The sequence below is a fragment of the Oryzias latipes genome, chromosome 6, assembly GCF_053564925.1.
Source record: "Oryzias latipes strain Hd-rR chromosome 6, Olatipes_Hd-rR_3.1".
Lineage (NCBI taxonomy): Eukaryota > Metazoa > Chordata > Actinopteri > Beloniformes > Adrianichthyidae > Oryzias > Oryzias latipes.
In genome coordinates this window covers 30798124-30817458 of record NC_136242.1, presented here as the reverse complement: position 1 = coordinate 30817458, position 19335 = coordinate 30798124, and the positions used below count along the sequence as shown (strand labels likewise).

The following is a 19335-nucleotide window of genomic DNA, read 5'->3' as shown; positions in this document are numbered from 1 at the left end:
ATTCCTGATATTTTTCCTCACAAATGCTTAGGAAAAGCAACACAATTGGACTGAAGACGCGTGTGGTTTTCCTGCACAAGTCTCCTGAGACCTGGAGAAACTTTATTTTAATTTTATTAAAATCTATTTTTTAAAGCCCTGTCACACCATGCAACACAAAGCCGTTTGTTTTATCATCGGTGTGTCAAAATAAAAGCATCCTCCATCTGTACCGGGAAGAAGGTTCCAACAAATCCAACTCGGTTTTAGCTTTGAGTAAATGTCAAACTCTGGCGAGTCCCTTAACAAACATACCACAGAAAAAACAACATGACGAAGGATTGAATGTACTTTTTTTATTTTTTTTTCCTTTGCAAATATTCAAGTACAAGGATCTTAAGATCCAGGACACACAATCACTGAAAAACATTTTTAAAACCAACATTTGAATCGCATTCCTTTAGATTGACAAAATTTCTGCACGTCCGCCAATAAAATTCCCTCCAGACTGCGACATGTGGACCTCTTGTAAACATGATACAAATATGTCTTTGATTTCCGATTACAAAAAAGTAATCTGGTATAAAAATATCTCATCTTTGATAGGTTTTTCTCTTTTTATGAATATTTACATCAAAGTATCTCACAGTATAATCTGATCTGAAAAAGTACGTAATGTAAAATCAACACAAAAAGGTCTCAAAGAGGGTAGAAGGCCTTTGGTCATCATGAAAAAATAATAATAATCCAACAACAAAATAACCACAAACAGTCCATTCACCAGCTTGTGTACAACAACAGTGATGAGTGGATAGGATTGGTCGAGCGTCTTGCAGCCAGAACTCCGGGAAACCAGATTTCCACAGGATTCATTCTTCACAAAAGTTCAGAACAAAACTGCAAACCTGCAGCTACAATCAGGCGTCACTCCTGAGGACGGCCGAGCCACACAACCGCCGGTGGATGAAGTTTCCCAGGACCATGAGCAGCATCTCCGAAGTGCTGCTGAGGGCCACGATGAAGGGTGCCTGGGATGCGAAGTCTGCCTCCACCCTCCGGAAAGACAGCTGCATGACGGCGAGGGCCAGCAAGCTGTTCTGGACGCCCACCTCGATGCTAACGGTCTTCTTTTGCGGCAATGGCAGGCCTGCCAGCTTAGCCAGGACGGCTCCAACCGCCAGGCCCAGCAAAGGCACCGTCACCCCAACCACCACGATCTCGGGACTGACGTTGGCCAGGATGGACGCGCCCATCTGGTAGGCCATAAAGATGCCGCCTATCATGAGCACAATGCTGAAGGGTCGTATGAGCACCAGCAGGACGCGGGTGAGGCCGGGCAAGCGCAGCTTGATCAGCATGCCCAGTGAGATGGGGATGGCGATAAACAGGAGCGTGCCCAGGATCTTCACAAATGGCACGTGCAGGGCGGCGTGCACGCCCAGCAGCCGGCCGTACAGGGCAGACGACAGAGGCATGGCTGCAGTGGCCACCAAGGTGGAGACCAGCGTCATGGAGATGGCCAAGGTGACGTCCCCTCCAAGCAGCAGGCTGTACAGGTAACCGCCTCCACCACCCGGGGCAGAGCAGGTGATGACCAGGCCCAGGGAGAGCGCCGTGGGCAAGGAGATCAACCGGGACACGCAGTAGGCATAGAATGGCATCACCAGGAACTGACCCACCACACCCAGAAGCAGTGGTACGGGGCTCCTCAGCAAACCCCTCAGCACCTCCACCTCCACCTTGCACCCGAAGGCACACTTGTTGACGAAAATGAGAGGCAGCAAGGCGAACAACACAGGGTTCTCCGTGAAATGGGACAAGCCCCCCGACTGGATGAGCCGGGTGGCCGGGTCATTGTCAGGCGCCACTCTGATGGAGTAGTCTGTCCTCTCTTCAACCAAAACCGGCATAGAGTCCCGGTCCTGGTCCAGGTCCAGCAGCTGGATCTGCAGCTGAGCCCGGCCTGGGAACCCGGAGCGGATGTTGATGACGAAGCTCCTGAAAGGACCCGCGTGGCTCAGGCTGCTGTTCGTCACGTTCACAATGGAGAGGACCTCCGGGTCCAGAGAGCGGACGCTCACCGTCTCTCTCCGGCGGTCTTTCCTGTCGGAGCTCCGAAACCGGCTGGAGATCACGATCACCCCGTCCGAGTTCTCCGGAAACTCAAATTCCCGCAACGATCCGTCCCCGATTCGGAGGAACCTGCTGCTGCTGCTGTCGGTCGTCAGGTTGGTGCTGCTGTCCACGGTCGCCGTCAGGTTTTCGCCGGCCTTCGCCCAGCTCGCTCCGCCGGTAATCAGGAAAAGACAACAAAATGAGAGGAGCTTCCTCATTGTTTTGACGGACAGGGGGCGGAGGCGCGCCGCAAAGACACCCGCTTCGCTCAGCCGCCGGCCTCTCCTGACGGTTACGGCCGCCCTGCGACACCAGCTCGCTCAACTTCTCATTCTACTCTCTTCCACATGCGCGCTCTGCGTCGTCTGCCGGCCCCGGGTCTCTTCTGGTTTCCATTTTCTCACCGTCTTTATACCGGAACCTCAGCATCACCCCGCCCTGTCGCGTCGGAGCTCAGCTCCGCGGCGGCGGTTCCGGAAGGCTCACTCACACAGGTCTCCCGCCTTTTGGTCTCGGAGGTCCAAAGGTCACCATAAAACAGCCTCGCATCGTCTTCCAGGATCAACACATTTCCGGTAAATGGAAACTGAGAGCACTTTTCCCTGCCTTGTCGGTGGTTTGATGCTCGGAAACGTTCAGGGTGAAGCTGGTGGAAAAACAAAAGGGTGTCTTCCGGTAGCGATACGCCAAAATAAAAGCTCTTTCTATTTCGAAACAATTTAAAGATGTGATCATTTCCCATCAGAAGTCCGTCTAAGCGCCACATATATTTTAACCAACTGGAGTAGTGACTGATTCCAACCATAGATGAACACACATGTAATTTGATGTAAATATCCTAAATAGGCAATTTGGTGGCACAAAGTAAAAAGAGTTTCCTTAACTAATCCATCTGTCAGTCAAAAAAAGAAAACGAAAAACAAGTTCTAAAGAAAAAAATAAATAGCTTGGGCACCACAAAGAAACGTTAATATATACATCGCTACTTGTTGAGTCAAATTACCTTCATTTTCACACACTAAACAAAAAATAATTATTTTGTTGGCATAGTGTTAATACAACTGGCACTTATTTTTTAAAGGGAAACCCCGCTACTTCCTGTCCGCCTTTGGTAACCTTGGCAACTTTGACGAAGCTTCGCATTAATCCAATCGGATCGGTCCATCGCGTCAGCCGCCCTCCTCCGTCAGACATGAGCAGAGGAGGTCACATGGCACAGGGAACACCGTGATTTGTACCCACTTGGGGGGGCAGCCAGGGATTACCCGTGACATATAAACACCAGAGCGCGCGCGCGCATCCCGTGCACAGTGGAAAATCGAAAGAATCTGATTAAATATACCAACTATGAAGGTTGTGTGAGTCCATCAGCCAATGTGGACTGACTATAAATAACTTGCAAAACAGGTTAAAGGGAAAATACAAAAACAATTTTATTTTCAAAATATCAACACTTTAAAAAAAATGGGGGATTTACTTTTTTGTTTGAAAAGTTCCAAAGCATAGTCCCTAAATAATTGTAGCTATCACAATTGACAAATATACAAATGTTTATTATTTAACATAAAAATGCAAGAAAGAATCAATAGAAAAAACTAAGGGTCTAAAACCCTTGTGATAACCTGCTATGCTACCAACACAGTCTACTATTATCCTATGATGTATGTTAGATTTATATATTTTAAATGTTTTTTCCCCTATATTTTACATTTAGAATGATTTTTTTTAAATCTAATCCTGACATATATGCATTCTTTTAAACACCAAGCTTTTTTTGTTGTACATTCAATGGTAATAAAAAAATTCTGATTCTGAAATTCTGAATCTATTAAAAATAAAACAGTTAAATAAATTGCTTTTATTACATCCCCTTTAATTAGGATTAAGAAATTCAAATGTTTCCTTTTTTCAGTCCTTTTTGCAATATTATGGGAATGATCTGCAGAAATTAAGTTGATTTGTAATTTCAAAAAACACCATATTTCTTTTTATCCCATTAACTATAAGAAATCTAAGAAATGTAATAGTCATACATATTAAGAATTTAAAAAAATCTGTGAATGATTTGCAGTGACACAGTCGTCACATCCCCCCATGTTTTCATTTAAAGCTTCCAGAGAGAGAAAGTGGAATGTTCCTCTCCACCGCCCACTCGATCCGATAGTTTCCGTGTTCTGATCGGTAATTACTGTCCTGTCTTGTGACACGGATCCATTTAGTCCACTAGGACAAAACAACACTCTCCTATTACAAACCCTTTGTCCCACACAAATAGAGAACCCGATACTGAAGACAGCAGCAGGGAAGGGGAACTCCATTCCATCAGCTAAGCTGTCACAGCCTATTTTTAGGGCTCCTGTTGGGAGACACTTCCATTTTTTTTATTTCATAACAGCTGTGCTCCTCAGATGTGCCTGAGTCAGTGAGGTCAGTGAAGGCTTGTCTCTGGCTGTGGTTAAAAAAAATAAAAAAAATCCCTTGTAGGACAGTGGCTCATCATCTGTTGCCTTTTCATGAATTGCGTGTCCTCCTTCTGTCAGCTCGGCTAAGTCTGGGCTTCCAGAAAAAGAAAAGGCGGGGGAGTCCTCAGTGAAAAACACTCCGTTCACGCATGACAACCTGCTGTTTGTGTATTATCCAGCCTCCACTCTGACATTTCATGAAGACGCAGGGAGTTTGTTGTAAAGACACCAGGGCCAGCGCACTTCCTAAATGCTTCCCTCCACAAACATGTTAGTTTTTCATCCATCGCAGGATAATTTACCGCATGCTGCAGAGGAGACAGAGAAGTAAATACACAACAGATTCGTTGGAAGGTTTGGGATGCAGCCTCATCTGTTTACTCAGAGAGCACAGCAGCCCGCATCAGCACACCTCATGAATATTCAAAAACCAAATGTTATTTTCAGCTCCGTGTTGCAGATGAACTCATAAGCACCTTTGATGACTAATCCAAGAAACACTATCCCGATGTGTGAAAAAAAAAAAAAAACAGAAAAAAGATGGACACATAAGTTATCCTGCTGAACACTATGAACACTATGAACACGTCCTGCTGGTGGAGGCGGTTCAGTAGGACCACAGATGCAGTTTGGGATTAATTAAGGATTTGATTTGCATAATATTCCTGGAGTTACCACGGTAACCGGGTTGGAGAGAGATTAAAGCATCTTCTTGCTTCCATCTAACAAAATTATAGGAGCCACTTATGGGAGATCAGAGTGAGTGAAAGAAAAATGGAAAAGTCATCATTTTAAAAAAAGTAAAGCAGCATTTTTTGTGTCTTTTAGAAACTCCACAACAAACTCTTAAAGTGTCCATGTGACACCTTCATTACATGGATGAGCCTAAGTATTTAAAATACAGTAAATATGAATTATGCTTTATTTATAAAGTAATTCCTGACGCCATCAAGGTACAGAAGTGCTTTACCATAAAAAGAGAAAATGCAAACCTGAGCAAATTGGAACCAATAATTAAAAATAACAGTACTGTATAACGTTAAAAAGAGGGCAGTAAAATACATGAGCAGCAGAAAAATAGTGAAATAAAAAGAGTAAAAGAAAGTAAAAGAAAATGAGTGCATTAAAAAAAAAACATTCTAAAAATATAAGTTTAAAACTGTTTAGGTCATGTGCAGCTCTGCAATATTATTCCATCACTTGGGGGGGGCCGACAACGGATAATGTCACCCCTGTGAATCTGTGGTGACCTGGCAGATTTTAAAACACTGGAATGGCTGCAAGCAGTTAAAAGATGGGGCAAAATAATTAACCCTGATTTAGAGAATAAAAGACTTTAAATTATGATTTTTAATTTTTTTCTTGGACAGTTTCTGCAGAAATTCACCTCTGAGTTTTGGGCGGAACTGTTGGTGTGAAGCAACCTCGATCGCCCCTTACCCTCCCCATTGCTGAGAGCTCTCTGTTTACACTCGCTCCTGCTAGCTTACAGCCCCTCAACCCCCCCAGATCTTACCAGTTCAACAACAATGCTGAGCAAAATAGCAGCTATCCAGCTGTTCAGTTAAGATGCAGATTCCAGCTCAGACAAGGAAAACAAAAACATTCATGGATCAGAATGGAGCAGAGCACTCAGTGCATTTTCTACATCACAAATAAGCTCTCTTTCAAACAGCTTTTGTTTTGCCTGATCCTGATTTACATCAATTGGCAAACAAAACAACACAAAAAAACGAAAATACTGATTTAAGGTAAATTTTCTTAATATATCATCAGAAAAAATGCCACAAAAGCATGTTAAATCCAGTAAAAACTACAATTCCCACAGCCCCAAATCTACACACTTGGCATCACTGAGGACCCCCAAACCTCTTCTGTAGATACAAAAAAGGAGTTTATTCAGTGGTTGGAAGATATAAGTCTTCTACAGAGGATGAAATTGTGTTGCTGGTAGTTAAGAACTTAAAAGGTTTTCAAAAGACAAATGGTAAAACTTTAAACTGAAGTGTAATTGACAGGAAGGTGAGTTGAGAACTGAAGGAATGTAATACAATTGTTCAGTAAATTCAAAGTAAAACATGTGAATGTTTATAACTTTAAAGAAAAGTCAAGTTTTTATTAAATGATAAATTATCCAAAATAAGTCATTTTTACTTCTCAAGAAATTTTGGATAGTTTAATAGAAACTTATCAATTGTTCTGTAGAAATTTTACTTTTAACTTTTTCGCAAATTAAATCAAATATGTCAAATGAAATATTTGTACTTAAACCTGTTTTTCGTCTTTGCTCTGCTGGATCAACACTTTTCACTAAAGGATTGATACTGAAACCTAAATAATCACGTTTATTTTGTACGTGTTCTAAAGCAGTCAAGTTCATAAAGAGAGAAAGTTTTTGGTTGTTTGACCAAAACAATCAAATCTGTTTTTTTCCAAATGATTCTTTTTTTTTATATCACTAGTTTTGAGTTGGTAAAACCAAGTCTTTAGTAATAAGTAAAATCGTGTCTGAATGAACAAAAATAAAACATGAAAAGCAGAAACATTTTTGTCTGCTTTTTTCTAATGAAGTCAAACGACACAATGGAGTGAGAGGGCATAATTTTATTTCCACAATATACAAAAACAAAAGTGCTGGACTCTGCAGAACTCGCATATAAATAACTTCTCCTGTGATAAAAGGAAAACTTCCTCCAAGCTTCTCGGTCACGGTAGGGTGGTAGTGTGACCACGCCCGTGTCTGACAGCAACGGTCACCGACACAGTGAAACCTCTTAAAGCTGGCGATGCACAACAAGCAAAACCAAAAGACGGAGTAGTTCCTTTGAAATAAAACCATTCCGATTCTGCGGCGACCTTTATGAGCTGCAATTTACCTGATCTCTACACTCACAGCTCCTGCAAAAACAACTTTTCCAGATCTACGCCTAAAGATATCCTCAGGATGGAATTTAAAAAAAGATATCTTGATGAGGTTTTAGTGTAGTTTGAGTGACCAGGCTGCAGACGGGGAGATGAGAAGTATCCATGACTGCAACCAGAGCTCCCCATCTGTGCGGCCGTCTTTCAGGCACTGAGGGAGGAAGCATCTACACGAGCACATGCATCCCCAAAATAAGGCTTTCAAAGCAGAGAAACGGGAATCAGGAGAATAATCTAAAACAAGTCGGAATAAACATAACGGAAAAAAATATATATAGCAAATGTGAAAAAGTGTCTTGTTTTTGTTTTCAGTGTTAAGAAAAAAAAATCAAATCTGATAAAGGAAATTGAACAAATGCAGCAGATTCTGGTGGTTTTAGTGATTGAAAACATTCCAACACCAGCATGTGACATCCAGAGACTTACAAGTTTTTAAAACCTCATTAAAACATTTGTCTTTGTACACCATTTATAACCAAATGATTTTAGAAGAATCGAGCAGAAGTAAAATGATATGAAACTGAGAGGAAAGAGGGAATGGATCGAAACGAGTAGGGTGAACCAGAAAGACGCCCCTTGCCCTCTCAGATGGTGTTTCTAGTTGCAGCGTTTGTGTACATTTATTTATAGTAGAGAGGAGGATGGTAATCAATTCACCAACGGTCTTCCTTTAGAAGCAGTTCGGTGGAAACACACACACAATTCCTGCCACCGCTGCAGATGCAGACGGATCCAAGCGGCTGCCGTGGAGCGGACTCCTGCAGCCTTCAGTTCCTGAGAGCCGCCAACCTGCGGGCAAAACGTGGAAACAAGAACATGTTAGAAACACCAAAAACACGAATATCGTTGGAGTGGGTCTTTAAAAAGATCACTGCAGCTTCATATTAGTCTGATGACGGGACAAAATAATTCTGGTGCTTACCGTCGAGTCAGCAGGTCCTCCTTGTCCTGGCTCCGTGTGCTCTCCCCTCCTAGTGAGGAGGCACCCGCAGGCAGCTGGTTGAGCTGGTCCATCACCTCCAGCCCACCCTCTTCTGCTATTTGGTGGATGAGATCATCCACCTGCTCCTGAGGTGTAGTTAGCGTCATTGCTGAGCTCATGGAATCCTCCATGACCTTTTCCAGGATGAGAAAATAGGGTTTGAAACTGAAAAGCTCAAGATCTGGAGTTGTAAGACAAACGGTGATGTCAAATGGAAGATCGGAATGCAGCCACTCACGGAGGTGTGGACATCCAGGTTCTGAACTTGGGTTTCAAACTTGTCCATGACAGCAGAGACTTTCTGGAGGTCCATGCTGTTCAGAGCTTTGTCCAGGGCCTTGGTGACCTGGCCCATATTTTTGGCCACCTGACAGTGCAAAAATGTATGCAAAAGTTTATAATCTATCAGCAGCAAGTTGATTGTAAACATGGATAAAAAATAAAATAAAATAAACTTTTTAACATTTGAGTGTTATCTTCCTGCATCATCAGCAGCATGTGATTTAGTGACTTACTCCTTTCATAGTGACCGCAGTCTGGACCTTAGAAGCCACTGCATCGACTCGTGATGCCATACGCAGCCAATTAAGACCCTCATTCTTTTTCCGAATGGCGTTCTCAGCGTATACTCTGGCACATTCCACATTCTTCTGCTGCAGAGCCTGTTAAAGAAACACAATTATATATATTTGATTTGTTTCTGGGGGATTCAGTTCTGTTTTATTTAATTATTAGTACCGTGGGTTTGATTTGTCGTCAATGATCATCTTGGGGAGAGGATTTTTTTATTTTATTTCTATGAATGTTCTCTGCTTGAAAAAACATTTACATCATAGCCAACCAGCCAAAAAACAATTGCCCTCATTTTAGCACACTGTGACTCTATTCAACCACAGAGCAGTTTCCATTTCATAGCTGATCTTTCCTGTTCGGCCTGTTTGTTTGTTTTTTCCACATCTTAAAGCACAAAGTGTCTCACAAGCTAATTGCAAATACCATTTGAAAATGCAGCGAGGAAGAGGGTCACAGCAACATGCAGTCTTAAATTTCACATTTGCCCTCATATTTATTTTCCATTTTAATCTCCTTTGAACTACAATAAAAAATGTCTGGACAAGACATTTATTTTACTCTTCACAAGTCTTGTTTAATAATATTCATTAATATCCATAAAAGTGGATGCATAGCTCAGTTTGTCGGGTGCAGGACTAACGTAAAACTATTTCTGTCATTAATCCCACTAATGAAATCACAACAATTCAAATGACTTGACATTAAAGAAGCAGCCAGATCAGTTTTCTACCAAGACACTCAGTTCAGCCCAAGGGTTCAGTCATATGGTTGTACTGCCCCCTGCTGGTTTGCGAGTGTTACTCCGAGTCACGTGACCAGAAAACACAAAAACAAAGAGGCAATGCCAGAAAATTCAACATGTGTCAAACATCACTAAGAGAGCTGCTGCTCAGAGACAGTTGGTCACATGTCTTTGACATAAAAACACAAAACAACAGCAAATACTACTATTACTATTACTACTAATACTACTACTAGAAAGTTTATATAATCTACTACTGCCACATGATTTGCTAACACAATCATGAGATGTGGGATCATTGGCTGACTAAATAGAAAATTGTGAAATTAAAAATCATTTTAAAACTGTTATATTTACTGCCAGCAGTTTTTTGTTTTGTTTCTGCAGCTGTGTTTGTTACTGTTTCATAAAAGTACACGACTGCTTAGTTTACCAACTTCCCAATTATCCTACAGAAAACTTTTCCTTTATCTGTGTCCATATCTAAAACCTCTGATCTAAGTACTTAGACGGATTACAGACAGAACATGGCAGCCTATAAGAAAAGACATGACGTCAGTCAGACACACCCAGTGCGTGATAACCAAACTAAGTGATGTCTTAGATGAAATAACCCCGACGTCTGTACATTTCATCTGTGCTGAAAGGTGCCAGCAAAAGTAAACATCACTCTTAAGATATCCCACCTTCTTGACCTTTGCCTGCTCCTTCTCAGACTCTTTTTCTGCCTTCTTGGACAGTCTCTCCAGCTGTTTTGATGTAAACTAAGGCAGAAAATAAAAAAGTGTTAAATGACCAGTTATCCATTTACCACCTAATGTAAATGACACATATTGTGAAGAACTTACCCGTAATTGAAAAAGTGTGTCTACGGAGAGAAGGAGCATAAAAAGAAAGCCAAAGTTATCCCCATGACATACTAAGATTTTTAGCATCTGGAGATAAAGCCAACAATGTCTATACAAAATCTGTTTATTTTTAAACTTATAGACTATTTTTGGAAATGTTATAAGAGCTGTCATTTGTTTTCAAACTAGAATAAATAAATGTTGATTCACAAAAACAAAGTTCAATTTTTCAAACATAAATTCTAAAATCAATTTTATTTGGTTATTGAAAACAGTTTAAACAAAAGTGGAACTTTCAAATGTATGATCTCCTACATTAAAAAATTAACAGCTTTTGTCTGTAAGAGGAAACTAACTTAAACAAAAAATGATTTGTGGATTTGATGAATGAATGCTACATTTTTGTAAAAAAAAATGTTTTTAATCAAAATTTACTAAACCTCAGTAAATTTTGGGGACTGGAACTAATATGAATCAAGTACATTTGTTGTCTTTCAAACTTTTAAGACCAAAGAGAAGCATAAATGACTACAAGCAAGAAAACCATCGTTTTGAAAGTTTTGTGTTGTTGAAGGTTAAAATCTATTTAGAGCTCATTAACATTTTACACAATAATATTGATGGTAAGTAAAAATAAAAAAGGCAAAACTAGACAGTCTGAAGAAATAAAATGTATAAGTAAGTTGTCGATATGTTTATAAAACAGTCATGCATTCATCTTCTCAATCCATTTTGTCCCTTTCGGGGTCACTTGCGGCCCTGGACAGGTCACCAGTCTGTCACACGGCCACAATCACACCCAAGCACACTCAAATTCTCTTCTAGGGACAATTTAGAGTAACCAATTCACCTATGAAGTATGATTTTGGAGTCCCCAGAAAAACCCCACGCATGTATGGAAAGAACTTGCAAACTCCAAACAGAAAGCCCCCCCATTGGTGTCCTATTTCAGGTCCCCCAGCTGCTGTGAGGCAAAATGGCTAACCACTGCACCACCATAAAGCCTTTATAAAACAATACACGTGAAAAAGCAAGGAAGAATTCTTTGACATAAAAAATTAAAATGTTCTTTAATTCATTTTTATTTACTTATCATACCATTATAACTAATAATTATAATGACCAAATGTTCTATGTTTAGGAAAATAAAATCAAACTCCAATTTAATTCACAAGTGAATTGTATGCATGATACAGGGTTGAAATCAAAGACGTTCAGCCAGGAAGTCAGTGCTGATCAAAATTCTGATGGAGAATATTCCTATTACCATTAAAATTATCAACTAAGAAAATAGTTACAGAACCAAAACACGAAACGCTAAACCAAACACTAGTTCAGTAATGGAACCATAAAGTTTTTCTAACTCTACGACCGAGTAGACAACAAGAAGGTGTTTGACAGCTACACCTTCATCAATTGGCTAGGCTAAGGCTAACGCCCAAGCTAAAATGCTAACCCTAACTTTACCTTTCTACGGGGAAACAGCCGAAAAGGGAGAAAAACAAATGGATTTCTGTTTAGATTTTTTTTTTAAAGTGTCTGTTAAAAGAGACATACCCTCCATCTCGATAAGAGTACGTTGTTTAGTCAGCTTCTTCCAAAGCTGATTTGTTTTTGTAAAAGCGGCTCTCTTCCGGGTTTGAGAAGTACCACGTGACCCGAATCCTTCTTCTTCGGCGCCTCTCTCCCATTTTTGCCCGTTGTTGTGCGTTTCCTATGTGCGCCACCTAGCGTGCATTTGCCGTTAAAGTCTGTAATCATATTCGAAAAATGAATTATATGTAAAGATTTATTAAGAATCCGAACAGTTTATGGAATATTAGCCCAAATCATTTATTTGGTTAAATGGGTGGGCTCAATTTCTTGCTATTTTCTGTCAGGTAGCTTCCTGTCAAATTAGTAAATAATTAAAGTACATTTAATCATTAGCTCGTTTTCATTACCAAGTTTTGTTAAGCTGGACTCTGATTTAATTTAATTAATTGATTTATTTATTTCAAGCATTGTAGTCACAGCAATAAAGAATGTACACAGATTTATCAAACTCATTACAGAAATGATGAAATGCACTCTTTTATTCAAACAAAACTTTTCTCCTCACAGTTGCAATGTGTGGAAAACTTATATTTTTCACAAAAACAAAACTATATTTGCATAAATGGTTTATTGCTAAAGTCTGAATTTATTATTTGATGATAAAGGAGAATGGTGCAGATTTGATCACTTTCTAAAGTAAGCACAACATTGTTGTACCTTGAAAAGAATTTGAGCTGCTAAATAAATCAATGCAACACAGTTGACATTTATTAGCACTACATATAAAAATTGAAGATCCAAATATGACACAAAGCATGATTTCATTCAGGGGAATTTGGCCTGATTGATAGAAAATGTAAAACCAGGTTCATCAGATCTCAGTAAGATATTCAATCCTGTATAAAAACATTGATGGACTTACTTGAGAAAAATTCTTTAGAATACAATCCTTTAAATACATTATTACAGATATAACCAAATAATTAACATTCAAAGTCATACATAGACATTATCCAGTAAAATATTTTATTTCCCTAATTTTTGTAAAAAGTACTTTTTCTTTCAGGGAGATGGGGAAAACATAGAATTTCTTTCTGTGGATTTTCCTTTTGACTCTATATTTTGATTATGAATGATCTACAAACATAAATTACATTAAGTTTAAGAAAAATGTGTTTTTTTAAACACAAGATATTATTCATCTTTAATGACTCAATTTTCTCTATTCCAATGGCACATTACTAATGGTAATCCTAATCATAATTTAGAAAAAATATAAGAAGAGAAAAAGGTCAGGAGAAGTTCCCCATACTGAATAATTATAAAAATATTTAAAAATATGTTTGATCTGTCTAGAAAAATGGAGAGCGAAATTAAAGTTATCAAAAAACGAGATTATTTTAAGTTTTTTAATGTATTAATTGGCCAACCAATATTTTATTTGATCTTTTTTTTATTTTATGATTTATTTCATAATGTCATGCTGGTTATTCTGTTATAAAACATATTCACAATACCTGTTTGATGAAAACGTCTTTACATCATTATTAACGTTGTTATTGTAACCCTTATTCTAACACCTTCCAGGGCTTTTTATTGCTTTATGTGTTTTGTTTCTTCTTATTTGAAGGTTCCTCATGCTGAGAAGATTTTTCGGGTTTTTGGGAGAACCAGGGGGCTCTGATTGAATTGAGTTCTGGAGATTTAGGATGACTAATTTTGGATTATTCTGCCCTAAAGCAGTTTGTGCTTCATCTTAGTTTCTTAAAAGTGCTTTGAAAATAAAATATTTACTAAATTTTATTTAGATTACTAAGAGATCTAAATTTGAAAACATCTTAGAAGATTATATGTTGATTCCTCAAAGTCAGAATTGGCAGAATATTCAGATGTTGGAGAGACTAAGAAACTAAAATACAGCAAATTTATACTGAACCGATTAATCGCTAACTGTTTTTTACGTGTGTTTTTACTCAAGAATTTAACTAATTCATTTCTGAGGGGAAGCTTCAGCAAAAACTGTGAACTTAGAAAGTAGCGCAAAAATATAAGAAAACAGAAAAGAGCAGACAATTTTTCCCCCCAGTTTGCTAAGACTTCCTCTGATTTCTCTGTCAGATCTCTTTGTTTCTCTAAACACAAACATTGAGCGTCTCACCTTTTCCTGGATGACCTTTCAGACACAGCTTTGATGCTTTCCTCAGGTAAAGTGTTGAGAAAGGTCATCGTCCCCGGAGATGTAAGGAGCCAACATGTCAAGATCCATTTCCTCCTTTTTCTGAGCAGATTTTTAGAGAAGCAAAAAGCATCAAATCTGTGAACAAATATAAATATAATAAAATTCTTTGTTCAATGGCTTCATCAGACTGAGGAAAAGAATGAGCGGTGAAACATTTCAAGACAGACGACTAGTCCAGATACCATGACTCAACTTCAGGACATTGTCCCCTTGACTAAATGAGATTCTTTATCCACGTTTTCATTTCGATTTCTTTTTAAGATGACTGTCATGTATTTTATGTACCACAAAACTTTTATTTGAAAAGACGGAAACTATGCTTTTAATATAGAGGGCCAACCGGAAACACGCGTAATAGGCGCTACCATAACAACAATAATACTACTATTACTAACAACATTAATAATCAACAACTGTTTTAGGCATTTGAGTCAGAAATTGAAACATGATATTTACCTGCTGATTCTGATGTTTCATTCTTTGTAATAATGTGATTTCCATCCAAAAATAAACAAAAAAATGTTTGTTTAAATAGAAATAAAATATATTTTCGAGGTTTGTTGCTAACATTATTAAAAAGAAAACACATGCAAAATAGTAACTGACTTAATTTTTCTGTTTGAATAGGAAAGTGTTTTCTTAAAAAAAAATACATTAAAGAACGGAGTCTGCATGCCCGCTATAATGTCGAGCTGCGGGGTAAAAGTCAGGAATCCCGCGGCCTCTCCTCAAATCCAGGGGCTGTTGGTCAAAAACGCAGAACCGTCACAAAATAACATTAAGCAGGAACTTTGGTGGGCAAAGAAAGACCGCAGAATTAATCAAAGAGGTGAGAAATTTGATAGAAAATGCTCTTTTTTAAAAAACAACTGTTTAAATGTCCCAACGGAAAGTTAGCTAGCTATCGAGCTAATTAGCATATTAGCAAACCCGCAAAAATTACGATCCAGAAAAAATTTGAAAATAGAAGTAAAAAGACGATATTGCGGTTTTTTTTAATAGAAAACATTGTAAAAGTGTTTCAGATTCCAGTTGAAAAAGCCAATTTACTTATAAAGTAGACACCTTTTATTTTGGAAATACTGTTCCTAATTAATTTTTTCAGTAACATTTATTGAAATTACAGTGAGATTATTGCTTTAAATCTAAATATAATATTTTATAGCTTACTTCAAATATTTGTATGTGCTTGTTATTTATTTTTAGTTTTTACTTGTTAAATTATGGCTTATTGCAAAGCAAACAAACATCTTTATTAGTTTATTATAAGTTTATTTGACAGTTTACATAGACAAATAGGTATATATGTTTTGCAAATAACCCTGTCGTTCCTTCAGAAATCCCCTTTTCACTGGATTTTCTGTGTTCCATGCGGTGGATCCAGTGGTTCTGCAGCCGTCAAATAGAAGGAAGAGCTCCCAGAAACACCTGCAGCACTTCAGCTGTGCTTTCAAGACCATGAGATCCGCTCTGGAACACGCGTAAGGAAGGAAATGTTCGCAAGCGAAAGCTTCTTTAAACCAGTGGAAATGCAGAACAAAGTGTCCTACAGGATTCCTGATGGATCGTAGAAAATCCCAACAGCCAGAGATGTAGTCATCCACAATAAATACCTTCAAAAATTCCTAAAAATATATCAAATGCGATTTACCATTAAGTTTGCAAAATTTCCAATCCACAAAGGAAGTCATGAACTCAGTAATGGGTACACAACCTAATAAGATATGATCTCAGAACACCAACGTTTGCATTAACATTGACCATAAACAAATGAAAATGGTCTGCTTGGAGAAAGAATCTTCAGTGGAGAAGGAGATGTTTCCGAGTCGCTCTACCTTCTGCTTTGTATGGCTGGGAAATGAAGGAATTAGTTTTATAGGGATCCTAAAAAGTCCTAAATGTAACTTGTAGGAACTCTATTATGGGTCATATATCATAATTGAACATTTTTACGTTGACTTTATCTGAACTGATCTTGTTTACAGAGAAATCATCAACAGAATGAATGACCTGATAAATGACAGCATGAAGACAGAAGACGCTACTCCTGATGTATCAGACTACTTGTCTGTAAATGAGGAAGAGTTTGATGAGGTGGGTGAAGGAGGCTCTCCTGTTTTAAAGGAACTTCAGAAAATTCCTGGACTTTTTTATTTGTACTCAAATTCCCTATTTTTAAGTGAGAAAAGTAACTCCAGTTCTTTGAACTGAAATACAAAAAAAACGAATTTTCAGATTAAGACACTTTGAAAATCATCCACCAAAGACGCAAAAGGCCTTTCATAAAGATTCATTTTGGCCTCAAATGAGAGAAAAACAACACTTTAAGACTGAATATATAAAAAATAAAACATTTTTTTGATTTGACCTTTGTCCATATAGTGATGAAATGACACATTCTACTTCCTCATAATGGAAGCCAGTCGGGGCAAAAAAGAAGAGGTACGCAGACGGAGCTCAGAGGAACCCCTCAAGGGAGGGTAGAAGAGGATAGTTAGTGTCTGAGGCGGACACGAAAGGTTCAGCTGAATGTGAAGTTTTCAACAAGTTTTAGCTTTAAAGTTTTGGTTTAGAACTAACAAGAAGGAGTTATGACACCTAATTGTGACATCACTTAGATTTAATGATTAGACATTGTAGTTTTGTGGAGCTTCGCCTGGTGTTTTTTCACATTGTTTTGACTTTTATTTATATTATTGTATTTATTATTTATATAATTACATGTTTGATCATGTAATATACCATACAAAACTGTGTGATCTCAATGTTTTTAATTTTTGCAGTAAATAATGACTAAATGGATTTGCCGGAATGGACATTTCTTATATAATTTTCGATTCATTTTGGAATTATTGTGTAATTTAATGAAATTTCTGTTGTGAAAAATATTTTTGAAAAAAAGAAGCTGGGGTTTTACTAAAAAGATGGATATCAAATATTGCCGCAAAAAGCAGTTTTGAAGATGAACTATTAGAGCAAATTGTACTAAAAAAAAAAAAAGAAAATGCTCTAAAAGGCCCTGGACTACTAAGAGTTGAGCATTTATCTTTTGGGTATGTGTATTGTGTCATTGATCTGAGGCTGTATTTACCCTGTTTTTAATATGGTTTGGACCTTCTAATCCATGTTTTTTATAATCCTGGTTGCTGTGTTTCCTACAGAATCTTCTCCTGGCAGAGCTGGAGAAGCTGGAGAAGAGTTTGGACGAGAACCTGTTTGAGGCGGACAGAAAGGAGGACCTGGAGTTTCTGGCTGCATCACCATCGCATCTCGGTGAGAACCTCTGAGCTTCTGGATGAAGCCAAACTCAGGTGAGAAGAAGCGCTGATATCATCATTTCTCTTGTTTGTTCCTTAAAGCCAAGCTGGAGGAGGAGGAGGAAGAGGAGGAGGAGGACATCGAAGAGGACTTGGAGTATCTCCGACAGTGGGCCAACTCCCTGTGATCCAACCCAACACGTTCAGAAGAGGAGAGATGAGTGAAATGAAGGAGCGACCACGACTTTTCTTTGTGTAAAAGTGTTCACGTTCTGTCTTCTAAAGTCGCAACAAATTAAATGTATGAGAGGGAGAAAAATAAAGTTTCTGTTTTTGTTCTGTCTTACAGTTAGATTACAAGTTGCAGTAAGTTCTCGGTGCTCCGCTTGAACAGATGGACCAGTTCTGGTTGTTGTGGTCAGCAGTTCCACCTTCTCAAACCGTCTCACTGACATTTCTATGGTTCCGATTTATTTCACTGATCCGGTTCGGGTCTTGTTCTCTGTTTCATCCTCTGAATGTTTTATTCATTTATGGTTTTGGAATAAACTGCAATGAAAATCGAGTGTAATTTATTTATTAACTTAAAAAATAAATGAATTATTTTCATTTGGGGTCATCATTTTGTCTAACTTATTTTCAGCTGAAATTACCACAAAGACAGCGAGCGGGTGGAGGAACAGCTAGAGAGGTTGGAGGTTTTCAGAGTCTCTGAAAATGAGAGGACTGGTGAGGTGACAGAGAGCAGAGGTGGAGGACTTTAGGCTCAGGACAACAGAAAGTGTAGGAAAGAGGTGTAGAGAGATGTGCAAGCAGGTTGGAACGGGTGGAGGAAGGTCTCAGTCGTGATGAAAGGAACGGCATAGAAGACTGGTGAGAGCAGCCATGTTGGTTTAGAGACCGATGTAGAGATGAAGATGTTTAGGTTCTCTTTGGGAGTGACCTGCAATGAATCCACCAGAGGAGCGGATCCCGGTAGATGTTTGGAGATAAATGCAGGGAAGCAGATGAAGATGATTTAGACAAGTTGAAAGGAGAGTAGAAAAGAAGGGAATGAGGGAGGCAGAGGACTCACTGTAGCGCCCCCTAGAGGGAGCATCTGAAGGACAGAGAAGAAAAAGATTCTGTGAGGTGTAGCTGTCTAGTCTCCCCTGGATGCAGAAAAAAACGAATTTTTCAAACACTTTTTTCTTTCTACTTCTGGAAATTTCAATAACAATCACCGTATTTCCTCTTTCTAAATCACATTGTTCCAGGTTTGATGGAAACATGGTTGTGTTTCTTTCGCTCTCAAACAAGATTTGCTGGTTAAATCCTGGATCCTTTGCTGTTGCCATAAGCAACTTCCCCGGATTACTGTCCCTCAGTCGGGCAGACAGAGGGACAGAGATGGGACGAAGACGCAGACTGACTGCAGCTTCCAAAGCATGAGCTTCATATTTGTGGATATGAATGAGTTCTGCGACAGCTGAGTGAAGCTCAATGGGTTCTGGAGCAAGCCAGAGGGAATATTCAGGTAAGAACCAACCTCTGGGATCCACCAGAATGGAAACCAACACACAGCAGCAAAAGACCTACGTCAACAAACCGAATCAAGTTGATATTAATCTAGATGTCAAATGAAGAATTTATGGTAGAAACAGTTCAGTTTTCATGACACAGTTTAACGTTCAATGGCGT

The 19335-nt window shown here is 38.9% G+C and overlaps 3 protein-coding genes across 5 annotated transcripts; 1 reads left to right on the top strand and 2 right to left on the bottom strand.

Annotated features, from left to right (window-relative positions):
• Positions 1–320: 320 nt before the first annotated feature.
• slc10a3 (solute carrier family 10 member 3) lies at positions 321–3011 on the bottom strand. Its single transcript, XM_004069819.5, has one exon. The coding sequence runs from the start codon at positions 2310–2312 to the stop codon at positions 897–899; it is 1416 nt and encodes a 471-aa protein (XP_004069867.1). The 5' UTR covers positions 2313–3011; the 3' UTR covers positions 321–896.
• Positions 3012–7145: 4134 nt separating this feature from the next.
• On the bottom strand, positions 7146–15036 carry chmp1a (charged multivesicular body protein 1A). Its single transcript, XM_011476447.4, has 9 exons — positions 14855–15036; positions 14318–14437; positions 12181–12374; positions 10624–10643; positions 10462–10539; positions 8976–9122; positions 8699–8827; positions 8401–8594; positions 7146–8267 (listed from the first exon to the last, which is right to left on the bottom strand). The coding sequence occupies exons 3-9, from the start codon at positions 12185–12187 to the stop codon at positions 8246–8248; spliced, it is 597 nt and encodes a 198-aa protein (XP_011474749.1). The 5' UTR covers positions 12188–12374; positions 14318–14437; positions 14855–15036; the 3' UTR covers positions 7146–8245.
• Positions 15037–15070: 34 nt separating this feature from the next.
• On the top strand, positions 15071–18264 carry LOC105354267 (charged multivesicular body protein 4b). 3 transcript variants are annotated; one of them, XR_908925.4, is made up of 6 exons: positions 15071–15227; positions 15783–15879; positions 16384–16492; positions 17560–17671; positions 17758–17910; positions 18005–18264. XR_908925.4 is itself a non-coding variant. In XM_011476445.3 (5 exons), exons 1-5 carry the CDS (start codon positions 15071–15073, stop codon positions 17841–17843), a joined length of 561 nt encoding a protein of 186 aa, XP_011474747.1. In that variant the 3' UTR covers positions 17844–17991. The 3 variants fall into 3 exon arrangements, 1 of the variants encoding a protein (XP_011474747.1); XR_013656474.1 differs by having other exon boundaries at positions 15087–15227; positions 15736–15879; XM_011476445.3 differs by lacking the exon at positions 18005–18264 and having other exon boundaries at positions 17758–17991.
• Positions 18265–19335: the final 1071 nt, after the last annotated feature.

Bases quoted from the DNA above. Each gene is read 5' to 3' on its own strand.
- slc10a3 (XM_004069819.5), bottom strand. From the start codon at position 2,312: ATGAGGAAGCTCCTCTCATTTTGTTGTCTTTTCCTGATTACCGGCGGA.
- LOC105354267 (XM_011476445.3), top strand. From the start codon at position 15,071: ATGCCCGCTATAATGTCGAGCTGCGGGGTAAAAGTCAGGAATCCCGCG. The intron at 15,228-15,782 runs GTGAGAAATTTG...CGGTGGATCCAG, and splicing joins CCGCAGAATTAATCAAAGAG to TGGTTCTGCAGCCGTCAAAT. The intron at 17,672-17,757 runs GTGAGAACCTCT...TGTTCCTTAAAG, and splicing joins TGCATCACCATCGCATCTCG to CCAAGCTGGAGGAGGAGGAG.
- chmp1a (XM_011476447.4), bottom strand. The intron at 9,123-10,461 runs GTGGGATATCTT...TTTCTTTAACAG, and splicing joins AGCAGGCAAAGGTCAAGAAG to GCTCTGCAGCAGAAGAATGT. The intron at 8,268-8,400 runs GTAAGCACCAGA...TTTTGCCCGCAG, and splicing joins GAGGACCTGCTGACTCGACG to GTTGGCGGCTCTCAGGAACT.